This window comes from Bombina bombina, chromosome 6, assembly GCF_027579735.1.
Source record: "Bombina bombina isolate aBomBom1 chromosome 6, aBomBom1.pri, whole genome shotgun sequence".
NCBI classification, from domain to species: Eukaryota; Metazoa; Chordata; class Amphibia; order Anura; family Bombinatoridae; genus Bombina; species Bombina bombina.
Window position 1 is genome coordinate 906,524,570 of NC_069504.1, and position 26,594 is coordinate 906,551,163.

A 26,594-nucleotide genomic window follows, 5' to 3' on the forward strand; every position below is an offset into this window, starting at 1 on the left:
TAACAGCATTGAAATCCGGAGTGGTTGAAGATGGACTATAATAAAAAATAAACAGTTATACTCCCTGCAACCATGGAGGTATATGGGATTATGCATTATGGGTTGGGGTGAGAATTAACAATCAATCAGACTCTGTATGCCCTCTAAACCGTTAATATTAGGGATAGTCGGAGCAATGAGGAGCTCAGCACACAGTCTATTGCCCAGAAGTAGTATTATGAAGACCAGCTCTTATAGACTTATCTATTAAGGGGGATAATGAAGCAGTTTGACCTTATGAGTGAGATTCTCAGTCCCAGATATACTAAAACTTACACTATGGATATTCTATAAGTCCTTATAGGGTGACAAAGGTCTATACACACAATTAAGTAAAGATGTGACCGGGCTGTTTAGAAAACATTAATAGGATTGTATTTGTGAGAGTATATTAGCCCTATAGTAGGCCTTGAAACACAAGCACTTGGCATGAAGGTGACCTCTACATATCTGAATCTATAGATTAAATAGCTATCTAGGGCCAATGACCAAAGCTAGTCTACGTTATACGCAATAAATATTAAATGTTTATGATAGGTCTCCAACAAGGCTATCTGAAGTTATACTAAGATACCAAATATGTAATAGTAAAATGGCATTCAGCGGTGGCCACATGTGTAAAGCGGTCTAGTAGGCATAATATGTATAATATGTCGCAGGCTATAATGACGCACATAATACTGTAAGATAAATATGTCCCTTAATGGTCAGCTAGCCCAAGTATATATGTTATGGACTTTTGACCATTTCTAATGGTAGTAAATTAAAGTATATGGTATCAAATGATAGGCATGTAAACCAAGATGTGAAGATCTGCTAAGAGAGATAAATGTTGTAATTCTAGCAAGGAGCTTACTATTTTCAAAAGCGTAGATATTAGGATGGTAGATATATGAATTACATATAGCTGGAGGAAGTTATGTGTTTAAAACTATAAGAGTCATATGCTGTGGGTATGAAGAAGCAGTCTTGCAGGTTAGAGAGTGTAGGGCATTAATCATATAGCATAAGTATAGCCCAACTATAATATATCATGGTATGTAAACAGTAATGAGGATCTCATATATCTGACATGCGGATGTAAATATTTTAGGGTCACCCCTACTTAACAAGAAAAGGGTAGATAATATAAAACAACTGAGAACATTAGTACCCCATGAACCATGTACCAAAGTGTACAAACCTTCAAGCATGTATATATATAAAAAGGGATAAGTAGTAATAGAGGGGTTAAATTTGCTGAACTCTTAGCTAGAGAAGTGTACCTTAACAGTAGGGCTAACATAATATATACGGTGCAAACATGGTACGGTGTATCACCAACTAAAAAAAAAATTTCAGCTCATGCGTCCCAAAAGACAGTTTAGGCTGTTATATGTGTCTTGAGAAGCTGTCTTTTAGCCTATGCCTGTGATCGAAAGTACTCCAATCTCTGTCAACTGTATTGAGATGTAGAGACTGCTTAGCCAGGCGGAAAGGTTCCGTATCCAGTCTCCACGATACAGGTATTGATGATCACAAAGAGCCGATCCTACATAGGGCAGAGAGTGCAGCCCAACTCCGCAGAGCAGCCTGTATGACAAAGTTCCCGGAGGGTCAACCAGGTATGTGTTCACCTTCAGGACCGCGGTTATCTTAGCTTCTAGCATGGCTAACTCAGGATCCGGTGCTCTCAGACTAACTCGTAAGTCCCTTTCGTTCGGCTCATGATGACATCTGTAAGCTCCTGTCAGAACAGTAGCCGCTTTCAGGGGAGCAAGAATTTTTGAATCATGCAGGGACTGCGGTCGGGTAGATTTAGTGGAACTCTGATTGTAGCTGCCATCTTGTCTGTGAGGTGGAATGTAGAACTGCTCACGGAGCTGGGTAAGTAGCATGTTCAATTCAGAGAAGTGATCGTCCAGACTCTCACAAACCCGTTCTTCGAACTTATGTAGGGCAGCCTCCAGATCCATTTAGGAGGTGCGATGAGATGGGCACTTCAGGAATGCTAGGGGAAAGTATAGCCCCTCCGCCTTGTGAGATAATTTAGGCCCCAAACTGTAATGTCACTTAAAGAGCTCAAGAGTCAATAACTGGAGGACTCATGCTGCAGAGGGTTAACAGATGTGGTTATCTTCAGCCTCTTAGAAGTTTAAAAGTCTAGTCCATTAGATAATTGTCTATCTTTTATCAATTATAGTAGGAGAGCTCCGTGAAAACATGTCTACTCTCCTTGCTGGTTAGCTCTGCCCCCTAACTTACTTTTTAATATAGATAATAAATTAAAATATCCCATGCTCTGGCAGCCCACTTCATAAGTCATACTTTTTGCTAACTAAAGGTTTGGACTATTCTCCAATCAGAGCTCTTGTCTTTAGGCACTTTTGTTGTAGCTAGAACGCTGATTGGACAACAATTCAAACCATTAGCGCACAGAAAAAATGGCTTTTTAAGTGGGTGGCTGGAGTGCGGGGTATTTGAATTTCAAATCTATATTAAAAAGTTATAGCGCATCTTCATTAATTAAAATCTAAATATTGCTAACTGGTTTTTATAAAGGTGAGAGTTTACCATCACTTTAGGTCTGCAGACACTGAGACTAGCCACAGTCGTTATGTTAGTATAAAGTGCACTGTTTTGCATTTTTTATCTGTTAAAGACAATCAGGGAAATATATGTTGCAGGGTTAGCCTTGACAAGTCCCCAGTGTTCATTTCTGAGAATTACTAAATCCACAATTGTCAGAGCTAAATTACATGAAAAGGGGCACAATAAATAATGGAAGTATATTACAAAGTTTTACTATGCATAACTAAACATTTTATATTGAAATCTCAATGTGTTTACTGTTTCTTTTAAAGGGACACTGAACTCAAATTTTTTCGTGATTCAGATAGAGCATGCAATTTTAAGCAACTTTCTAATTTACTCCTATTATCAAATTTTCTTCGTTCTCTTGCTATCTTTATTTGAAAAAGGCATCTAAGCTAAGGAGCCAGCCAATTTTTGGTTTAGAAAGCTGGACAGCACTTGTTTATTGGTGGGTGAATTTATCCACCAATCAGCAAGAACAACCCAGGTTGTTCACCAAAAATGGGCCAGCATCTAAACTTACATTCTTGCTTTTCAAATAAAGATACTAAGAGAATGAAGCAAAATTGATAATAGGAGTAAATTAGAAAGTTGCTTAAAATTGCATGCTCTATCTGAATCACAAAAGAAAAACATTGGGTTCAGTGTCCCTTTTAATGCTTATACTACCTCTGTAAGAAGTATATCTGCTTCTTGTATGCTGTCTTGGTCTGAAAATTTGCATTACACAGCTGTTAGATCAGATCAGATAGTTTATTCTTTTTCTATATATAAGGACATATCTTTTTTTTTTTTAAGAGTAGGGGAGGGCTTTTTACTTGGTGTCCATTGTTTGTTTGTTTTATTTGTTTTTTTTTCTTCAAATATGATTTTTATTTTAAATTGTGTAAAATTATAAAGGTGGCCTGACAAAGTCTTTGAGTGCTACCTGAATTTGTGACGTCTGTTTTTAATTTTACTTTGCATAGAATATTTGAATTTTGTGTCTTTATTTGTGTAGTGCAAGGGGGGGGGGGTATATAATATGAGCTGTGTTTTCCCTGTGCCTGGGTACCTGCTACCAGCAATATTAATACCATTTATTATTTAAAACACTAGTCCTGGGACCTCTTTCGAAATGTGAGATCAAAGTATTAAAGGAATACTTAACCAATTTTTTTTCTTTCATGACTCAGAGCATGCAATTTTAAGAAACTTTCTTATTTACACCTGTTATATTTTTTTCTTCATTCTCTTGGTATCTTTATTTGAAAAAGCAGGAATGTAAGCTTATGAACTGGCCCATTTTAGGTTCAGCACATGGGTACAGCTTGCTGATTGGTGGCTACATGTACCCAACCTTCAACAAGCACTATCCAGGGTACTGAACCAAAAATGGTCTGGCTCGTAAGCTTACATTCCTGCTTTTTCGAAAAAGATACCAAGAGAATGAAGAAAAATTGATAATTGGAGTAAATTAGAAAGTTGCTTAAAATTGCTTGCTCTATCTGAATCATGAAAGAAAAATTTAGGTGTCCCTTTAAGGAAACCTGTAACTTTACTTTTCAGTTAATGTATGTGTAAATAGTGCATCAAAAGTAGATCCTACGCCTAATCCTTTCTTCTTCAGGCTGGCATGCTCTGAGTTACCAAAATAATATAAATGCAGGCTTCCATTGTTCTGTATGTGAAAACGTACACAGATAATTTGAGATCATTTCAGATTCCTTACTATATTAATTGTTAAAGGGATAGGTCAAAATGAAATGTGCCTGGGTCAAGCATTTTTGCATTATACTTCCATTTAAAAAAAAAGCAAAGCAGTATGAGATGTAACACTCCCAAAGAATCTCAAACCTGACTACTCCCTAAATTTACAAATACTCCTTTAATTTGTAACAAACATAAATAGTGCAACAGTATTGGGTGTGCGCTAAATAAATAGCAGAATGAGAAAATACAATTGATGGAACAGAACTATCAAATAAAAAGCAACAATGTAATTGTATAGAAATAATACATTTACTGAATAACTATTAAAAAAAAGAAACATAAATTGACAATAAGATCAATAAAATCACAGAATGAGTGAAGGTTGACTGAATTGAATAATGGCAATTCACAAAAATATATACGTCATTAAAAAAATTGTACAGGTACTCGAATAGTCTAAAAATCACGCTGCAGTGGATAAAATTTGGTAAATACATTGGATGAATGTTTGTTTCACGTTCAGTCAATATTCTTATCTACTTGCGTTGTGCGAACAAACCAGCCATGAGTTTTGCATCTTCAGTTTACCTGGGCACGCATCTGGGTCACGTGACTTATGTCAAGCACTCTATTGGCTCAATGTTGCAGATTTCGGCTCAGTGGTTATTTGTATCTCCCAATGATATAAGACTCCGATATACTTTGTTATCCACAGTCAATTCTGCTTGTTATCTCTTTGACATATGAACTATGGCAGTGATTCCTCTGTTTTGGACTTCAAATGCATGGATCCACTCGGCTCCACAGCGAATACCTCCCAACTAGTCAATGCTCTCCAGTGGGGTCACTCTGCCGTTATTCAAATAACAGTGACCTCTTATCAATGCATTTCGACCTTGGTGGCCTTTATCAAGATGCTCAAGATTTTAGAGATCCGCAGAAATGAAAATATTATAATTCCAAATTGGGTTGCTGTAGATTTTTTACCTTGTTATGTTTTTAACAATATCCCACTTCAGAGCTCTCTCTCCAAAACACAGGAATCGCTGCCATAGTTCATCTATCAAAGACCTAACAAGCAGGATTGACTGTGGATAACAAAGTATAGCGGAGTCTATTATACCATTGGGAGATACAAATAACCACTGAGATGAAATCGGCAACATCCAGCCAATATAGTACTTGACATAAGCCACGTGACCCAGAGGCGCGCCTGGGTAAACAGAAGACGCCAAACTCATGGCTGGATTGTTTGCACACCGCAAGTGGGTGAGAATATTGACTGAACGGAAAACAAACTTATTCATCCAAGGTATTTACCAAGTTTTATCCACTGCAGTGTGATTTTTTTTAGACTATTTGTGTACCGGTACGATTTTTTAATATTTGTAAATTCTTTTTGTAAATTGCCATTATTCAATTCAGCCAATTTTCACTTATTCTGTGATTTTATTGAACTTTATTATTTTTTAATAATGTTTCAGTAAATATACTATTGTTATACAATTACATTGTTGCTTTTTATTTGATAGTACTGTTGTTTTCTATTGTATTGTGCTGTTGCTTTTTTTTTCTCATTCTGCTATTTTAAAGCACACCCTATACAGTTGCACTATTACACTTCCATTAGCAAACTTGCTTCTAGTAAAAGTTATTACTATTTTTCTGCAGCATGCGCATATATCTTGTGAGGGCCTGAACACCAGTATTCAGACACTACACCGTCTGAGAGAGTCAGAAGTGCATGACACAAATTACATCCTCAGAAGCAATGCACACCAATGCCAGATCTCTGAGATGGTGTGATGTTTGACTATTGGTTTACGAGCCTTCATAGGATATGTGCATATGCTGCAGATAAACAATAATAACTTTTAGTAGAAACATTTTTGATATTGGAAGTATATTGCAAAAATGCTTATACAGGTGACCCTCGTTTTACAACGGTTCAATTTACACCGTTTCAGAATAACAACCTTTTTTTCCAGTCATGTGACTGCTATTGAAAAGCATTGAGAAGCAGTGCATTTATTAAAATAGCCAGTAGGTGGAGCTGTCCGCTTGTGTTGCAGCAAAGCAAAGCAAGCTGAAATTAATCAGTTTAACCAGACCTTAGCTATCGAGCAGATTTCAAAGGAACAAGATCTTCCTGTCTATAAATCAGTCCAGATTGGAACGCATAGAAAGAACTGTTTGCAGAAAAATGCAAGTGAAGTCTGTGTTGTGTGATTATTTTATTAGGTTTATAATGCTGTTTAGCAAATGTTTTTGTTAATTTAACTTAGTTTAATTATATATTCTGTGTTGTGTGATTATTTTATTAGGTTTAAAATGTTGTTTAGCATTTAAAGTCTTCATTTCAAAGCTTTAAAAATAATGTATTAGGTTTTACTTATGACAATTTTGAGAGGGGCTGGAACCTATCTCCCTCACTTCCCATTGACTTACATTATAAACTGGGTTTTGATTTACAACCATTCCTTCTGGAACCTAACCCCGGCGTAAACTGAGGGCTACCTGTATTTCAAATTGAAATGCATTTATGCACTTTTCAATTTACCTTTCTATCCCTTTAAAGTGAAAGTATTGTATCCAAATGCAAATATGGTAAACATATGGGCTGTACGCAGTCATAGCAAAAGTCCGTTATTGTTGGATACCAGAAAATTGTTTGAAATAATACTGTAACCACAGAATTGCAAGCTTCTTTTGTTTTAGAAGACTTAGACGTGGACAGCAGGGTAATTTTCTTTAAACATATTAACTCACTTGATAATTGAGATGTAAGATTAATGGATCCCCTTTAGCAATGCTACAAATACCATTCCAAATATGCGACTAACTCCTTAGTATTCTTGCTGGAACCTATTTTTATATGTATTTGCTAGGGTTGCACCGATACTAGTATCGGTACCGATACCAAGTATTTGCATGAGTACTTGTACTCGTGCAAATGCACCGATACTTAAACCGATACCTCCACTTCCTTACTCATATGCTATCTTGTGGCGTTTTTTCAAACTGCATGTTCCCATTTCATTTTAAACTGGAGTGGAGACTAAACTAAAAATTGTTTACTACTGTTCTGCCAATACAAATTGCTGTTATTTGTATTATTGTAAAATGCTTGAATTTATTCTTACATATTAATGCCCTCTTGACAGAGATTACTTATAGGTTTATATTTTCCTTCATGTACACTTTTATCTGAAGCTTATTAATAAGCTATTTATATATTGTGCAGATATATCTGTACTTTCTCTTGTTAAGTGTATCCAGTCCACGGATCATCCATTACTTATGGGATATTAACTCCTCCCCAACAGGAAGTGCAAGAGGATTCACCCAGCAGAGCTGCTATATAGCTCCTCCCCTAACTGCCATTACCAGTCATTCTCTTGCACCCAACGAATAGATAGGATGTGTGAGAGGACTGTGGTGATTATACTTAGTTTCATACCTTCAATCAAAAGTTTGTTATTTTATAATAGCACCGGAGTGTGTTATTCCTTCTCTGGTAGAATTTGAAGAAGAATCTACCTGAGTTTTTCTATGATTTTAGCCGGAGTAGTTAAGATCATATTGCTGTTTCTCGGCAATCTGAGGAGAGGTAAACTTCAGATCAGGGGACAGCGGGCAGATTAATCTGCAAAGAGGTATGTAGCAGCTTTATATTTTCTGACAATGGAATTGATGAGAAAATTCTGCCATACCGATATAATGTAAACTCAGCCTTAAATGCAGTAGCAGCAACTGGTATCAGGCTGTCATGTATGTATATTTTACACTTCAGTATTCTGGGGAATGGCACTTCACTGGAATTATACTGTATGCATAAAACTTTAGCCTAATTTGCAGGGACTAGCAACAGGCTTTTTAATAACACTCAATTTATTAATGTTAAACGTTTTTTGCTGGCATGTAAAATCGTTTAATTTTCTGAGGTACTGGGTGAAAAAATGTTTTGGGCACTATTTTTTTCCACTTGGCAGTCGTTTTATTTAATTTATGACAGTTTACTGATCTCTCTCACTGTTAGCTATCAGGGTTAGTTATCCTTTGCTAATGGGAGCAATCCTTTGCTAAAATTGTGTTTTTTACAAAGATTTGATGCTATAACTTTTCAGTTTATTAATTTTCAACTGTCATAACTTTTTTCTGTGCTTCTTATAGGCACAGTACGTTTTCATATTATAGTAAATTACTTGAAAAGTATTTCCAAGTTGCTAGTTTATTTGCTAGTGTGTTAAACATGTCTGATTCAGAGGAAGATATCTGTGCTATATGTGCTAAAGCCAAAGTGGAGCCCAATAGAAATTTATGTACTAACTGTATTGATGCTACTTTAAATAAAAGTCAATCTGTACAAATTGAACATATTTCACCAAACAACGAGGGGAGAGTTATGCCGACTAACTCGCCTCACGTGTCAGTACCTGCATCTCCCGCTCGGGAGGTGCGTGATATTGTAGCGCCGAGTACATCTGGGCGGCCATTACAAATCACATTACAGGATATGGCTACTGTTATGACTGAAGTTTTGGCTAAATTACCAGAACTAAGAGGTAAGCGTTATCACTCTGGGGTGAGAACAGAGTGCGCTGATAATATTAGGGCCATGTCAGACACTGCGTCACAATTTGCAGAACATGAGGACGGAGAGCTTCATTCTGCGGGTGACGGTTCTGATCCAAACAAACTGGATTCAGATATTTTAAATTTAAGCTGGAAAACCTCCGTGTATTACTAGGGGAGGTGTTAGCGGCTCTGAATGATTGTAACACAGTTGCAATACCAGAGAAAATGTGTAGGTTGGATAAATATTTTGCGGTACCGGCGAGTACTGACGTTTTTCCTATACCTAAGAGACTTACTGAAATTGTTACTAAGGAGTGGGATAGACCCGGTGTGCCGTTCTCACCCCCTCCGATATTTAGAAAGATGTTTCCAATAGACGCCACCACACGGGACTTATGGCAAACGGTCCCTAAGGTGGAGGGAGCAGTTTCTACTTTAGCTAAGCGTACCACTATCCCGGTGGAGGATAGCTGTGCCTTTTCAGATCCAATGGATAAAAAGTTAGAGGGTTACCTTAAGAAAATGTTTGTTCAACAAGGTTTTATATTGCAACCTCTTGCATGCATTGCGCCTGTCACGGCTGCAGCAGCATTTTGGTTTGAGTCTCTGGAAGAGACACTTGAATCAGCTCCATTAGATGAGATTACACACAAGCTTAAAGCCCTTAAGTTAGCTAACTCATTTATTTCAGATGCCGTAGTACATTTAACTAAACTTACGGCTAAGAATTCCGGATTCGCCATTCAGGCACGCAGAGCACTGTGGCTAAAATCCTGGTCAGCTGACGTTACTTCTAAATCTAAATTGCTTAATATACCTTTCAAAGGGCAGACCTTATTCGGGCCCGGGTTGAAAGAAATTATCGCTGACATTACAGGAGGTAAAGGCCATGCCCTGCCTCAAGACAGAGCCAAACCTAAGGCTAGACAGTCTAATTTTCGTTCCTTTCGTAATTTCAAAGCAGGAGCAGCATCAACTTCCTCTGCACCAAAACAGGAAGGAGCTGTTGCTCGCTACAGACAAGGCTGGAGACCTAACCAGTCCTGGAACAAGGGCAAGCAGGCCAGGAAACCTGCTGCTGCCCCTAAGACAGCATGAATCGAGGGCCCCCGATCCGGGAACGGATCTAGTGGGGGCAGACTTTCTCTCTTCGCCCAGGCTTGGGCAAGAGATGTCCAGGATCCCTGGGCGTTAGAGATCATATCTCAGGGATACCTTCTAGACTTCAAATTCTCTCCCCCAAGAGGGAGATTTCATCTGTCAAGGTTGTCAACAAACCAAATAAAGAAAGAGGCGTTTCTACGCTGCGTACAAGATCTTTTATTAATGGGAGTGATCCATCCGGTTCCGCGGTCGGAACAAGGACAAGGGTTTTACTCAAATCTGTTTGTGGTTCCCAAAAAAGAGGGAACTTTCAGGCCAATCTTGGATTTAAAGATCCTAAACAAATTCCTAAGAGTTCCATCGTTCAAAATGGAAACTATTCGGACAATTTTACCCATGATCCAAAAGGGTCAGTACATGACCACAGTGGATTTAAAGGATGCTTACCTTCACATACCGATTCACAAAGATCTTTACCAGTATCTAAGGTTTGCCTTTCTAGACAGGCATTACCAGTTTGTAGCTCTTCCATTCGGATTGGCTACGGCTCCGAGAATCTTCACAAAGGTTCTGGGTGCTCTTCTGGCGGTACTAAGACCGCAAGGAATTGCGGTAGCTCCGTACCTAGACGACATTCTGATACAAGCTTCAAGCTTTCAAACTGCCAAGTCTCATACAGAGTTAGTACTGGCATTTCTAAGGTCGCATGGATGGAAGGTGAACGAAAAGAAGAGTTCTCTCTTTCCACTCACAAGAGTTCCCTTCTTGGGGACTCTTATAGATTCTGTAGAAATGAAGATTTACCTGACAGAAGACAGGTTAACAAAGCTTCAAAATGCATGCCATGTCCTTCATTCCATTCAACACCCGTCAGTAGCTCAATGCATGGAGGTGATCGGCTTAATGGTAGCAGCAATGGACATAGTACCCTTTGCACGCCTACATCTCAGACCGCTGCAATTGTGCATGCTAAGTCAGTGGAATGGGGATTACTCAGACTTGTCCCCTACTCTGAATCTGGATCAAGAGACCAGAAATTCTCTTCTATGGTGGCTTTCTCGGCCACATCTGTCCAGGGGGATGCCATTCAGCAGGCCGGACTGGACAATTGTAACAACAGACGCCAGCCTACTAGGTTGGGGCGCTGTCTGGAATTCTCTGAAGGCTCAGGGACAATGGAATCAGGAGGAGAGTCTCCTACCAATAAACATTCTGGAATTGAGAGCAGTTCTCAATGCCCTTCTGGCTTGGCCCCAGTTAACAACTCGGGGGTTCATCAGGTTTCAGTCGGACAACATCACGACTGTAGCTTACATCAACCATCAGGGAGGGACAAGAAGCTCCCTAGCAATGATGGAAGTATCAAAGATAATTCGCTGGGCAGAGTCTCACTCTTGCCACCTGTCAGCAATCCACATCCCGGGAGTGGAGAACTGGGAGGCGGATTTCTTAAGTCGTCAGACTTTTCATCCGGGGGAGTGGGAACTTCATCTGGAGGTCTTTGCCCAAATACTTCGACGTTGGGGCAAACCAGAGATAGATCTCATGGCGTCTCGACAGAACGCCAAGCTTCCTCGTTACGGGTCCAGATCCAGGGATCCGGGAGCGGTTCTGATAGATGCTTTGACAGCACCTTGGACCTTCGGGATGGCTTATGTGTTTCCACCCTTCCCGATGCTTCCTCGATTGATTGCCAGAATCAAACAGGAGAGAGCATCAGTGATTCTAATAGCGCCTACATGGCCACGCAGGACTTGGTATGCAGATCTAGTGGACATGTCATCCTGTCCACCTTGGTCGCTACCTCTGAAACAGGACCTTCTGATCCAGGGTCCCTTCAAACATCAAAATCTAATTTCTCTGAAGCTGACTGCTTGGAAATTGAACGCTTGATTTTATCAAAACATGGTTTTTCTGAGTCAGTTATTGATACCTTAATACAGGCTAGGAAGCCTGTTACCAGAAAGATTTACCATAAGATATGGCGCAAATACTTATATTGGTGCGAATCCAAGAGTTACTCATGGAGTAAGGTTAGGATTCCGAGGATATTGTCTTTTCTACAAGAAGGTTTAGAAAAGGGTTTATCCGCTAGTTCCTTAAAGGGACAGATTTCAGCTCTGTCCATTCTTTTACACAAACGTCTGTCAGAAGTTCCGGACGTTCAAGCTTTTTGTCAGGCTTTAGCTAGGATCAAGCCTGTGTTTAAAACTGTTGCTCCACCATGGAGTTTGAACTTAGTTCTTAATGTTTTACAGGGGGTTCCGTTTGAACCCCTTCATTCCATTGATATCAAGTTGTTATCTTGGAAAGTTCTGTTTTTAATGGCGATTTCCTCGGCTCGAAGAGTCTCTGAGTTATCTGCCTTACATTGTGATTCTCCTTATCTGATTTTTCATTCAGACAAGGTAGTTCTGCGTACTAAACCTGGGTTCCTACCTAAGGTGGTCACTAACAGGAATATCAATCAAGAGATTGTGGTTCCATCTTTGTGCCCTAATCCTTCTTCGAAAAAGGAACGTCTGCTACACAATCTAGATGTAGTCCGTGCCCTGAAATTTTATCTACAGGCAACTAAGGATTTTCGACAAACGTCTTCCCTGTTTGTCGTTTATTCTGGTCAGAGGAGAGGTCAAAAAGCTTCGGCTACCTCTCTCTCCTTTTGGCTTCGTAGCATAATACGGTTAGCCTATGAGACTGCTGGACAGCAGCCTCCTGAAAGAATTACAGCACACTCTACTAGAGCTGTGGCTTCCACTTGGGCCTTTAAGAATGAGGCTTCTGTTGAACAGACTTGCAAGGCTGCAACTTGGTCTTCTCTTCATACTTTTTCCAAATTTTACAAATTTGACACTTTTGCTTCTTCGGAGGCTGTTTTTGGGAGAAAGGTTCTTCAGGCAGTGGTTCCTTCCGTATAAAGAGCCTGCCTGTCCCTCCCGTCATCCGTGTACTTTAGCTTTGGTATTGGTATCCCATAAGTAATGGATGATCCGTGGACTGGATACACTTAACAAGAGAAAACATAATTTATGCTTACCTGATAAATTTCTCTTGTAGTGTATCCAGTCCACGGCCCGCCCTGTCACTTTAAGGCAGGTAATTTTTCCATTAAACTACAGTCACCACTGCACCCTATGGTTTTCCTTTCTCTGCATGTTTTCGGTCGAATGACTGGTAATGGCAGTTAGGGGAGGAGCTATATAGCATCTCTGCTGGGTGAATCCTCTTGCACTTCCTGTTGGGGAGGAGTTAATATCCCATAAGTAATGGATGATCCGTGGACTGGATACACTACAAGAGAAATAAATTTATCAGGTAAGCATAAATTATGTTTTCTTCCATGTTGGCCCTCGTGTCCTGTGTTATGTAGACGGTGACTATTCATGTCTGATCTGTTTCATTCTGTCTTGTTTATGTAATCACCTTCTTGTTTTTCCTGCAGCAATGTCAGGAGAAAATCGAGAAAATACCTTGTTCTATTCTGAAATTCCTAAGAATGTTAAACGAGGAGCAGTACTTATGCTTTCTTGGAAGCCTCTTCTTGATACATTCCAGGTGAGCTATTTGTTATTGTGATCTCCTAAACTCAATAATGGTGTGTGGGTGTCTATTTATCTTTCTCTATATATAAAGAGAGAGAGATGTGTAAAGAGATATATATATTTATATATATTACTGGAAAGAGGTACTAAACTAGGAAAAGACGGGACTAAATAGTCTGCCATATGGGATGATACCCGCCCAGGGTGCTGCCTCCTTTAGACCAGATATGCCTTTCACAGAAAACTTTCCTGTAGTATATCACTGACCCTATCCATAAGGATAGTCCAGCCACGAAATACCAAGCAATTCTATTCTGAAAAAAGCATTGTTACAGCCAACCCTAGACGTACGTTTCAGCCTATATGAGCCTTGTTAGTAGAGGTGCAGTTATACCCCTCGAGGCACACTAAGCTGGGAGTCCACGTCTGGTTGCCCCCTATTGGCTGAATTGTATGTCTAGAGTTATCTTCAAAAATCCTTTGTTCAGAAGAATTCTCCTGCTATTTTGGGGCTGGACTGTCCTTAAAGTGAAGTTCAATTTTGATGAATTAGTGCCCAGTTAAACAAGGGCACTTTAATTAATCAAAATTGACATTTCACTCGTTTTCTTCAAAAACGTAACTTTTAATCCTGGCAGCCGCTCCATCGATTTCCCCCGGGCGTTTGGAAACGTCTGCAGACGTCGGATGCCTCTGCAGACGTCAGAAATGACAAATCCGGCTTCCTCCGGATTCGTCATTTTGGACCTGCGAAGACGGCTTGCGATGGGCGGAGGAAGTGCTGGAGTGGCTGCCAGGATTAAAAGGTACGTTTTTGAAAAAAAACAGTGAAATGTCAATTTTGATGAATTAAAGTGCCCTTGTTTTTAATAGGATTATTAAAAACCGGGCACTAATTCATCAAAGTTGACCTTCACTTTAAAGTGAATGTAGAGTTAACACACCATCTTAACGGCATTCTATAGACTTTTAAAAATTAGCATAAATTTAATTCATGAAATTGTTTAAATTTATTTATTTTCTTAAATTTTTATCTTTTAACTGCACCGCCGATAAGCGCAGCTCTCCCATCCGCCATACTGTCTAATTGATTGACAGATGCCGATTCTTCAAACAACTAATCATGGTTAAAGAATGCCGTTAAGATTGCGTGTTAACTTTACATTCACTTTAAAGGGATAGTCAAGTCCAAAAAAAACTTCAATGTTTCAAATAGGGCATATCATTTTAAACAACTTTTTAATTTACTTTTTTTTGCTTTGTTTTCTTGGTATTCTTAGTTGAAAGCTAAACAGAGGAAGGCTCATATGATAATTTCTAAGCCATTGAAGGCCGCCTCTATCACATGCTTTTTTATTTGCTTTTTACAACAGGGGAGAGCTAGTTCATGTAAACCATATAGATAACATTGTGATCACGCCCGTGGCTTGTGGCAGACACTGCACTAATTGGCTAAAGTGAAAGTTAATAGATAATAAATAGTTACAGTCATGTGATCAGGGGGCTGTCAGAAGATGCTTAGACACAAGGTAATCACAGAGGTAAAAAGTATAGTAATATAACTGTGTTGGTTATGCAAAACTGGGGAATGGGTAATAAAGGGATTATGTATCTTTTAAAACAACAAAAATTCTGGTGTTGACTGTCCCTTTAAGTATGGGGACAGACTGATATAATACAGGAAAGTTCTGTTCTGGGCTAAAGGAGGCGGCACCCATGAGCAAGTCTTTAACTTTGAAAACAATATCGTAAACGGCCAAGATAGGTTGTTTGAAAAAGTGTTCTGAATCTGTTTTGATGAAGTTAAAGTTGCTGAAATGGAAGAGTCCAAAAACTATTGAAAATTCAAGCCAAGTGATAAATGGATTTTCCAATGGATTTGAAAGGCCTCAAATGTGAAAAGCACCAAAACCCATGCAAATCATGACCTTTTATGCATGGCTTGGCAAATCCTTGGCTCCAGAAAACCACGTCTCTTCCTTATATCATGTCTAGTCCTCACCCCTTTTTCTGCAAACATTTCTATTCAAAAACATTTCTTACTGCTTTAAAAAATAGTGTGGCACCGGCACTCATGCTGGAATTTTTTTTAGTCATCCTCTGTTCTAATGGACTGGAATAGACCATGTTGCTAGAAACAGCAGTTTTGTTGAAGAATTGTGTACAAGATGCTTGCTTAAAGGGATACTGAAGCCACATTTTTCTTTCATGATTCAGATAGAGCATGGAATTTTAAGAGACTTTCTAATTTACTCCTATTATCCTAAAAAATGAAAATAGGAGTAAATAAGAAAGTTGCTAAAAATTGCATGCTCTATCTGAATAATAAAAGAAAAAATATGGGTTCAGTATCCCTTTAATAATGAATACTTGTCAATGATCATTGAAGCTAATTTTCTGTTTGGTTAACACCTTGAGTCTCTGATAACTAATCTATCCAGAGGGAAACTATATTTTTATAACAAAATAATAAGACAGACGTTTAAAGAATTGTTTATGGCTGTCTTCAACCTTTTCAGAAAACAGAGATACCTTATGTTCCCAAAACAGGAAATGCAGATGACGGGCTGTGCCAGGGGCAAATCTTCATCCTACTGCCAAACAAAATCTGTATGAGATTATGCCAGTCCAGGCCTCTCCTATTGAACCATGCCTATTTATGTTTCAGGATGTCAATACACTTTCAGTTTTAGACTTGAATCATGAGTATAATCAGAAGAGCTTAACTTTTTAAACTAAAAACAGCAGTAAGGAGCTCTCGGGAATGAGTAAGTGCCCAGGAGAAAAAGCACTTCCTCATTAGTAATGTGGCAAGGAACCCACGCATCAGTCTGCCCTTTTAAGTTGGGGTCTTTGTAAGATGCAGATGACCACTGCAAAATGGTGGTTTCCAGCATCAGCCATTAAAAGGGACATTATACACTAATTTTTTTCTTTGCATAAATGTTTTGTAGATGATCTATTTATATTGCCCATAAAGTTTTTTTTTTAAATGTATAATTTTGCTTATTTTTTAAATAACATTGCTCTGATTTTCAGACTCCTAACCAAGCCCCAAAGTTTTATTTGAATACCGTCAGCTACCTTCTCCAGCTTGCTCCTGTTTGTGTAAAGGGTCTTTTCATATGCAAAAGAAGGGGGAGGGGGGCTGTCTTATTTCCCACTTGCAGTGGGCTTTCCAGCTACCTTTTCAACAGAGCTAAACTGAGAGCTTCTAAGTAAGTTTTTAAACAGTTTTATTCTGGATTTTTATATCAGTATCTGTGCATCTTATTCTTTATAGTAGTGTCTATTACATGCAGTTATATGAAAATGAGTGTATACTGTCCCTTTAAATTGCTTTTCTGTCTGAGTGAGACATCGACTCTAATAGAGCCACTATCTTCCCTGTTGTTTGTGCTTAAGGGACAAGTGATACTGTTACTTTTTACCAGTGGTAAATTGTTTCTCTATTGTATTAACAAGCCCCATAACTCATATAGGCAATGTTACCTCTTTTTTTAATATTTTATTGTGGAAAAAGGTGCTGTGTATCTACTCAAATACTTTATCAGTAAAGAAACTGACCAAAAAGATACACTTTATAGTACTTTGTGTTTTTTATTACAATAATTTAACCGAAAAAATGGGCAATAATGAACTAGGACTCCAAGTTTAACAGTTAATGCTTTTATTACAACATTCTTAAAACTGGGCAGAACAAACTATACAGCACTCAGCAGCTTAAAGGGATACTAAACCGAAATTTCTTTCTTTCATGAATCAGATGGAGCATGAGATTTTAAGCACCTTTCTTATTTACTCCTATTATAAATTTGTCTTTGTTCTCATGCTATCTTGATTTGAAAAAACAGTAATGTAAGCTTTAGAGCCGGACCATTTTTTGTTCAGCACCTGGGTAGCACTTGCTGATTTGTTGCTAAATGTAGCAAACCAATCAGCAAGCTCTACCAAGGTGCTGAACTAAAAATGGGCCGGCTCCTAACCTTTTATTACTGCTTTTTCAAATCAAGATAACATGAGAACAAAGAAAAATTGATAATAGGAGTAAATTAGAAAGTTGCTTAAAATTGCATGCTCTATCTGAATCATGAAAGAAAAAATGTGGGGTTAGTATCCCTTTAAGGTGCTGGTGGCAACATTGTTCTTGGACTATTTGATTGTACTTGGACTTATTGATTTAGGCCTCCAGCTCTCTATTGCTAGAGACTTTTTGTTAGAAATGAGGACATAGAAATAGGATATAGGACACAAAGTAACCATACACATTCTGCTACAGACTCTAGACCTAACACCGCTATTGGTTCCAGACTCATGTATATTTGAATTTTGGAGGATGCTGTTAGTGGCATTTGATATTTTTCCATCCAGTTATTTGTACATTCTCAAATCTAAGAAAGTCACCTTATTTTGGCTCATATGGTAGTTTATAGTTAAAGTGAATGTCAATTTTGATGAATCAGTGCCCGTTTTTTAAAAATCCTATTAAAAACAGGGGCACTTTCATTCATCAAACTTTACATTTCACTTGTTTTGTTAAAATACTTACCTTTTATTCTTGAAAGCCGCTCCAGCGATTCCCCCTCCTGCTGCTCGCCACTTCATACGTCAGCAATGACGAATACATCATCCCAGGGGGGCAACACCGTGATTGGAGGAAGCCGGATTAGTCATTTTTGACATATGAAGAGGCTTGCGACGGGTAGGGGAAGCGCTGGAGCGGCTTTCAAGATAAAAAGGTATTTTAACAAAACAAGTGAAATGTAAAGTTTGATGAATGAAAGTGCCCCTGTTTTTAATAGGGTTTTTAAACACCGGGATTAATCAAACTTGACATTCACTTTAATGTCATTCTTGTTAAACGGACAGTTTACTCAAAAATGTTCTCTCCTTCAATTTTTCCCCAATGATCCACTTTACCTGCTGGAGTGTATTACATTTTTTACAAGTATTTCCATTACCCTTATATTGGCATTTGAAATAGTTTATTTAGCCTGCGGTATCTCCACCCTTCCTGAAAGTTTTTGGTCTTAAGGCCAAGCTGTGTTAACACAGCCAGTAGAAGAAATTACACTCCCAGTGAGTTATAGAAGAGATAAGGTAATAATATGTTAATTTTCCATTGTTCTCTCCAAGTATTGGTGATTGGTTTATGGACAGATATAAGATAAAGAAGCAGGTATATGTACACATTGTGATAAAGCTCGGATTATCTACAAGCTCAACCCATTTTTTTTTGGTTGTGGCTTCAAAACACAAAATCAGCTAATTTATATACAGAAATAAGCCTTAAAAAAGCAATATGCATACATTTTATACTCTGTAACTGGTAAAAAAGTAATTTGAAACAGATTAAGGGAAAAGCAATTTTATAGTATACTGTCCCTTTAAAGAAATTTAAAAAAAAAATCTTCTCTTGTTCTCTCCCATATGAAGAACCTGTTATTGATGTATTTCAACCATAATGGGATACAGGCCACTTCCCCTCTGAGAACACCATATTCTTTTCCCACCGCACTCAAAGTAAGATAGCATATGTTGGGGCATATGCTGTCCTTATAGTTGTTTGTATCACTTCCCAGTAGAATTTCTTGTTTGAGATAAAGAAATGATATCTTTATACAAAGTCCAGGATTTTTTTAAATGGATTCATCATGTGCTTTTCACCCTATCTAAAAAAGCATTTAACTTCTTGTAAAACTAAATTATACTCAATACTGGTAAATAGATTATCCACATTTGCTGTTACTAATCAGATTCATTGACTGACTGATATCTTTTCTAATTTGATGTACCACCTCCACCATGTCTTTCTCCAACATAGGTGTGTCCGGTCCACGGCGTCATCCTTACTTGTGGGATATTCTCTTCCCCAACAGGAAATGGCAGAGTCCCAGCAAAGCTGGTCACATGATCCCTCCTAGGCTCCGCCCACCCCAGTCATTCTCTTTGCCGTTGCACAGGCAACATCTCCACGGAGATGGTTAAGAGTTTTTTGGTGTTTAAATTTAGTTTTTATTCTTCTATCAAGTGTTTGTTATTTTAAAATAGTGCTGGTATGTACTATTTACTCTGAAACAGAAAAAAGATGAAGATTTCTGTTTGTAAGAGGAAGATGATTTTAGCAGAAGTTACTAAAATCGATTGCTGTTTCCACACAGGACTGTTGAGATGAAGTAACTTCAGTTGGGGGAAACAGTTAGCAGACTTTTCTGCTTAAGGTATGACTGGCCATATTTCTAACAAGACCATGTAATGCTGGAAGGCTGTCATTTCCCCTCATGGGGACCGGTAAGCCATTTTCTTAGTTAAATAAAAGAATAAAGGGCTTCAAAAGGGCTTAAAAAACTGGTAGACATTTTTCTGGGCTAAAACGATTGCTTTACTAGGCATATTATGCAGATTCTAACTATTAATGGTTATTATAATCTTGGGGATTGTTTAGAAAAACGGCAGGCACTGTGTTGGACACCTTTTTCAGATGGGGGCCTTTTCTAGTTATAGACAGAGCCTCATTTTCGCGCCACTAATGCGCAGTTGTTTTTGGAGAGCAAGGCATGCAGATGCATGTGTGAGGAGCTAAGAATCACTGAAAAAGCTTATAGAAGGCATCATTTGGTATCGTATTCCCCTCTGGGCTTGGTTGGGTCTCAGCAAAGCATATAGCTGGGACTGTATAGGGGTTAAATGTAAAAACGGCTCCGGTTCCGTTAATTTAAGGGTTAAAGCTCTGAAATTTGGTGTGCAATACTTTTAATGCTTTAAGACACTGTGGTGAAATTTTGGTGAATTTTGAACAATTCCTTCATACTTTTTCACATATTCAGTAATAAAGTGTTTTCAGTTTGAAATTTAAAGTGACAGTAACGGTTTTATTTTAAAACGTTTTTTGTGCTTTGTTGACAAGTTTAAGCCTGTTTAACATGTCTGTACCATCAGATAAGCTATGTTCTATATGTATGAAAGCCAAGGTGTCTCCCCATTTAAATTTATGTGATAATTGTGCCATAGTGTCCAAACAAAGTAAGGACAGTAATGCCACAGATAATGATATTGCCCAAGATGATTCCTCAAATGAGGGGAGTAAACATGATACTACATCATCCCCTTCTGTGTCTACACCAGTTTTGCCCACACAGGAGGCCCCTAGTACATCTAGTGCGCCAATTCTTATTACCATGCAACAATTAACGGCTGTAATGGATAACTCTATAGCAAATATTTTATCCAAAATGCCTACTTATCAGAGAAAGCGCGATTGCTCTGTTTTAAACACTGAAGAGCAAGAGGACGCTGATGATAATTGTTCTGTCATACCCTCACACCAATCTGAAGGGGCCATGAGGGAGGTTTTGTCTACCACTGCTACCAAAACAGCATGAAGGGATGGCCCCCGATCCGGTACCGGATCTGGTGGGGGGCAGACTTTCTCTCTTTGCTCAGGCTTGGGCAAGAGATGTTCAGGATCCTTGGGCGCTAGAAATAGTTTCTCAAGGTTATCTCCTGGAATTCAAGGAACTACCCCCAAGGGGAAGGTTCCACAGGTCTCAATTATCTTCAAACCAAATAAAAAGACAGGCATTCTTACATTGTGTAGAAGACCTGTTAAAAATGGGAGTGATTCATCCAGTTCCAATAAGAGAACAAGGGATGGGTTTTTATTCCAACCTGTTCATAGTTCCCAAAAAAGAGGGAACATTCAGACCAATTTTGGATCTCAAGATCCTAAACAAATTTCTCAAGGTTCCATCGTTCAAGATGGAAACTATTCGAACGATCCTACCTACTATCCAGGAAAATCAATTTATGACTACCGTGGATTTAAAGGATGCGTACCTACATATTCCTATCCACAAGGAACATCATCAGTTCCTAAGGTTCGCTTTTCTGGACAAGCATTACCAGTTTGTGGCACTTCCATTCGGATTAGCCACTGCTCCAAGGATTTTCACAAAGGTACTAGGGTCCCTTCTAGCGGTTCTAAGACCAAGGGGCATTGCAGTAGTACCTTACTTGGACGACATCCTGATTAAAGCGTTGTCTCTGTCAAAAGCAAAGGCTCATACGGACATCGTCCTAGCCTTTCTCAGATCTCACGGATGGAAGGTGAACAAAGAAAAAAGTTCTCGGTCCCCGTCAACAAGAGTTCCCTTCTTGGGAACAATAATAGATTCCTTAGAAATGAGGATTTTTCTGACAGAGGTCAGAAAATCAAAAATTCTAAGCTCTTGTCAAGTACTTCATTCTGTTCTTCGTCCTTCCATAGCGCAGTGCATGGAAGTAATAGGATTGATGGTTGCAGCAATGGACATAGTTCCTTTTGCACGAATTCATCTAAGACCATTACAACTGTGCATGCTCAGACAGTGGAATGGGGATTATACAGACTTGTCTCCGACGATTCAAGTAGATCAAAAGACCAGAGATTCACTCCGTTGGTGGCTGACCCTGGACAATCTGTCACAGGGAATGAGCTTCCGCAGACCAGAGTGGGTCATTGTCACGACCGACGCCAGCCTGGTGGGCTGGGGCGCGGTCTGGGAACCCCTGAAAGCTCAGGGTCTATGGTCTCGGGAAGAATCTCTTCTCCCGATAAACATTCTGGAACTGAGAGCGATATTCAATGCTCTCAAAGCTTGGCCTCAACTAGCAAAGGCCAAATTCATAAGGTTTCAATCAGACAACATGACGACTGTTGCATATATCAATCATCAGGGGGGAACAAGGAGTTCCCTGGCGATGGAAGAAGTGACCAAAATAATTCAATGGGCGGAGGATCACTCCTGCCACTTGTCTGCAATCCATATCCCAGGAGTGGAAAATTGGGAAGCGGATTTTCTGAGTCGTCAGACATTCCATCCGGGGGAGTGGGAACTCCATCCGGAAATCTTTGCCCAAATAACTCAATTATGGGGCATTCCAGACATGGATCTGATGGCGTCTCGTCAGAACTTCAAGGTTCCTTGCTACGGGTCCAGATCCAGGGATCCAAAGGCGACTCTAGTAGATGCACTAGTAGCACCTTGGACCTTCAACCTAGCTTATGTATTCCCACTGTTTCCTCTCATTCCCAGGCTGGTAGCCAGGATCATTCAGGAGAGGGCTTCGGTGATCTTGATAGCTCCTGCGTGGCCACGCAGGACTTGGTATGCAGACCTGGTGAATATGTCATCGGCTCCACCATGGAAGCTACCTTTGAGACAGGACCTTCTTGTTCAAGGTCCATTCGAACATCCGAATCTGGTTTCCCTCCAGCTGACGGCTTGGAGATTGAACGCTTGATTTCTCTTGTTAAGTGTATCCAGTCCACGGATCATCCATTACTTATGGGATAATAACTCCTCCCCAACAGGAAGTGCAAGAGGATTCACCCAGCAGAGCTGCTATATAGCTCCTCCCCTAACTGCCATTACCAGTCATTCTCTTGCACCCAACGAATAGATAGGATGTGTGAGAGGACTGTGGTGATTATATTTAGTTTCATACCTTCAATCAAAAGTTTGTTATTTTATAATAGCACCGGAGTGTGTTATTCCTTCTCTGGTAGAATTTGAAGAAGAATCTACCTGAGTTTTTCTATGATTTTAGCCGGAGTAGTTAAGATCATATTGCTGTTTCTCGGCCATCTGAGGAGAGGTAAACTTCAGATCAGGGGACAGCGGGCAGATTAATCTGCAAAGAGGTATGTAGCAGCTTATTATTTTCTGACAATGGAATTGATGAGAAAATTCTGCCATACCGATATAATGTAAACTCAGCCTTAAATGCAGTAGCAGCAACTGGTATCAGGCTGTCATGTATGTATATTTTACACTTCAGTATTCTGGGGAATGGCACTTCACTGGAATTATACTGTATGCATAAAACTTTAGCCTAATTTGCAGGGACTAGCAACAGGCTTTTTAATAACACTCAATTTATTAATGTTAAACGTTTTTTGCTGGCATGTAAAATCGTTTAATTTTCTGAGGTACTGGGTGAAAAAATGTTTTGGGCACTATTTTTTTCCACTTGGCAGTCGTTTTATTTAATTTATGACAGTTTACTGATCTCTCTCACTGTTATGTGTGAGGGGGAGGCTATCAGGGTTAGTTATCCTTTGCTAATGGGAGCAATCCTTTGCTAAAATTGTGTTTTTTTACAAAGATTTGATGCTATAACTTTTCAGTTTATTAATTTTCAACTGTCATAACTTTTTCTGTGCTTCTTATAGGCACAGTACGTTTTCATATTATAGTAAATTACTTGAAAAGTATTTCCAAGTTGCTAGTTTATTTGCTAGTGTGTTAAACATGTCTGATTCAGAGGAAGATATCTGTGCTATATGTGCTAAAGCCAAAGTGGAGCCCAATAGAAATTTATGTACTAACTGTATTGATGCTACTTTAAATAAAAGTCAATCTGTACAAATTGAACATATTTCACCAAACAACGAGGGGAGAGTTATGCCGACTAACTCGCCTCACGTGTCAGTACCTGCATCTCCCGCTCGGGAGGTGCGTGATATTGTAGCGCCGAGTACATCTGGGCGGCCATTACAAATCACATTACAGGATATGGCTACTGTTATGACTGAAGTTTTGGCTAAATTACCAGAACTAAGAGGTAAGCGTGATCACTCTGGGGTGAGAACAGAGTGCGCTGATAATATTAGGGCCATGTCAGACACTGCGTCACAATTTGCAGAACATGAGGACGGAGAGCTTCATTCTGCGGGTGACGGTTCTGATCCAAACAAACTGGATTCAGATATTTCAAATTTTAAATTTAAGCTGGAAAACCTCCGTGTATTACTAGGGGAGGTGTTAGCGGCTCTGAATGATTGTAACACAGTTGCAATACCAGAGAAAATGTGTAGGTTGGATAAATATTTTGCGGTACCGGCGAGTACTGACGTTTTTCCTATACCTAAGAGACTTACTGAAATTGTTACTAAGGAGTGGGATAGACCCGGTGTGCCGTTCTCACCCCCTCCGATATTTAGAAAGATGTTTCCAATAGACGCCACCACACGGGACTTATGGCAAACGGTCCCTAAGGTGGAGGGAGCAGTTTCTACTTTAGCTAAGCGTACCACTATCCCGGTGGAGGATAGCTGTGCCTTTTCAGATCCAATGGATAAAAAGTTAGAGGGTTACCTTAAGAAAATGTTTGTTCAACAAGGTTTTATATTGCAACCTCTTGCATGCATTGCGCCTGTCACGGCTGCAGCAGCATTTTGGTTTGAGTCTCTGGAAGAGACACTTGAATCAGCTCCATTAGATGAGATTACACACAAGCTTAAAGCCCTTAAGTTAGCTAACTCATTTATTTCAGATGCCGTAGTACATTTAACTAAACTTACGGCTAAGAATTCCGGATTCGCCATTCAGGCACGCAGAGTACTGTGGCTAAAATCCTGGTCAGCTGACGTTACTTCTAAATTTAAATTGCTTAATATACCTTTCAAAGGGCAGACCTTATTCGGGCCCGGGTTGAAAGAAATTATCGCTGACATTACAGGAGGTAAAGGCCATGCCCTGCCTCAAGACAGAGCCAAACCTAAGGCTAGACAGTCTAATTTTCGTTCCTTTCGTAATTTCAAAGCAGGAGCAGCATCAACTTCCTCTGCACCAAAACAGGAAGGAGCTGTTGCTCGCTACAGACAAGGCTGGAGACCTAACCAGTGCTGGAACAAGGGCAAGCAGGCCAGGAAACCTGCTGCTGCCCCTAAGACAGCATGAATCGAGGGCCCCCGATCCGGGAACGGATCTAGTGGGGGGCAGACTTTCTCTCTTCGCCCAGGCTTGGGCAAGAGATGTCCAGGATCCCTGGGCGTTAGAGATCATATCTCAGGGATACCTTCTAGACTTCAAATTCTCTCCCCCAAGAGGGAGATTTCATCTGTCAAGGTTGTCAACAAACCAAATAAAGAAAGAGGCGTTTCTACGCTGCGTACAAGATCTTTTATTAATGGGAGTGATCCATCCGGTTCCGCGGTCGGAACAAGGACAAGGGTTTTACTCAAATCTGTTTGTGGTTCCCAAAAAAGAGGGAACTTTCAGGCCAATCTTGGATTTAAAGATCCTAAACAAATTCCTAAGAGTTCCATCGTTCAAAATGGAAACTATTCGGACAATTTTACCCATGATCCAAAAGGGTCAGTACATGACCACAGTGGATTTAAAGGATGCTTACCTTCACATACCGATTCACAAAGATCATTACCGGTATCTAAGGTTTGCCTTTCTAGACAGGCATTACCAGTTTGTAGCTCTTCCATTCGGATTGGCTACGGCTCCGAGAATCTTCACAAAGGTTCTGGGTGCTCTTCTGGCGGTACTAAGACCGCGAGGAATTGCGGTAGCTCCGTACCTAGACGACATTCTGATACAAGCTTCAAGCTTTCAAACTGCCAAGTCTCATACAGAGTTAGTACTGGCATTTCTAAGGTCGCATGGATGGAAGGTGAACGAAAAGAAGAGTTCTCTCTTTCCACTCACAAGAGTTCCCTTCTTGGGGACTCTTATAGATTCTGTAGAAATGAAGATTTACCTGACAGAAGACAGGTTAACAAAGCTTCAAAATGCATGCCGTGTCCTTCATTCCATTCAACACCCGTCAGTAGCTCAATGCATGGAGGTGATCGGCTTAATGGTAGCAGCAATGGACATAGTACCCTTTGCACGCCTACATCTCAGACCGCTGCAATTGTGCATGCTAAGTCAGTGGAATGGGGATTACTCAGACTTGTCCCCTACTCTGAATCTGGATCAAGAGACCAGAAATTCTCTTCTATGGTGGCTTTCTCGGCCACATCTGTCCAGGGTGATGCCATTCAGCAGGCCGGACTGGACAATTGTAACAACAGACGCCAGCCTACTAGGTTGGGGCGCTGTCTGGAATTCTCTGAAGGCTCAGGGACAATGGAATCAGGAGGAGAGTCTCCTACCAATAAACATTCTGGAATTGAGAGCAGTTCTCAATGCCCTTCTGGCTTGGCCCCAGTTAACAACTCGGGGGTTCATCAGGTTTCAGTCGGACAACATCACGACTGTAGCTTACATCAACCATCAGGGAGGGACA

At 39.7% G+C, this 26,594-nt stretch overlaps 1 protein-coding gene across 2 annotated transcripts in view; it reads left to right on the forward strand.

Moving 5' to 3' along the window:
- Positions 1–26,594, forward strand: part of DPP8 (dipeptidyl peptidase 8) — a 352,338-nt gene that overhangs the window by 8,083 nt on the left and 317,661 nt on the right. For both annotated transcript variants that reach the window (XM_053718538.1, XM_053718537.1), the window contains exon 4: positions 13,430–13,542. In XM_053718538.1, the coding sequence (XP_053574513.1) occupies positions 13,430–13,542 (113 nt within the window). The remainder of the gene's footprint in view (positions 1–13,429; positions 13,543–26,594) is intronic.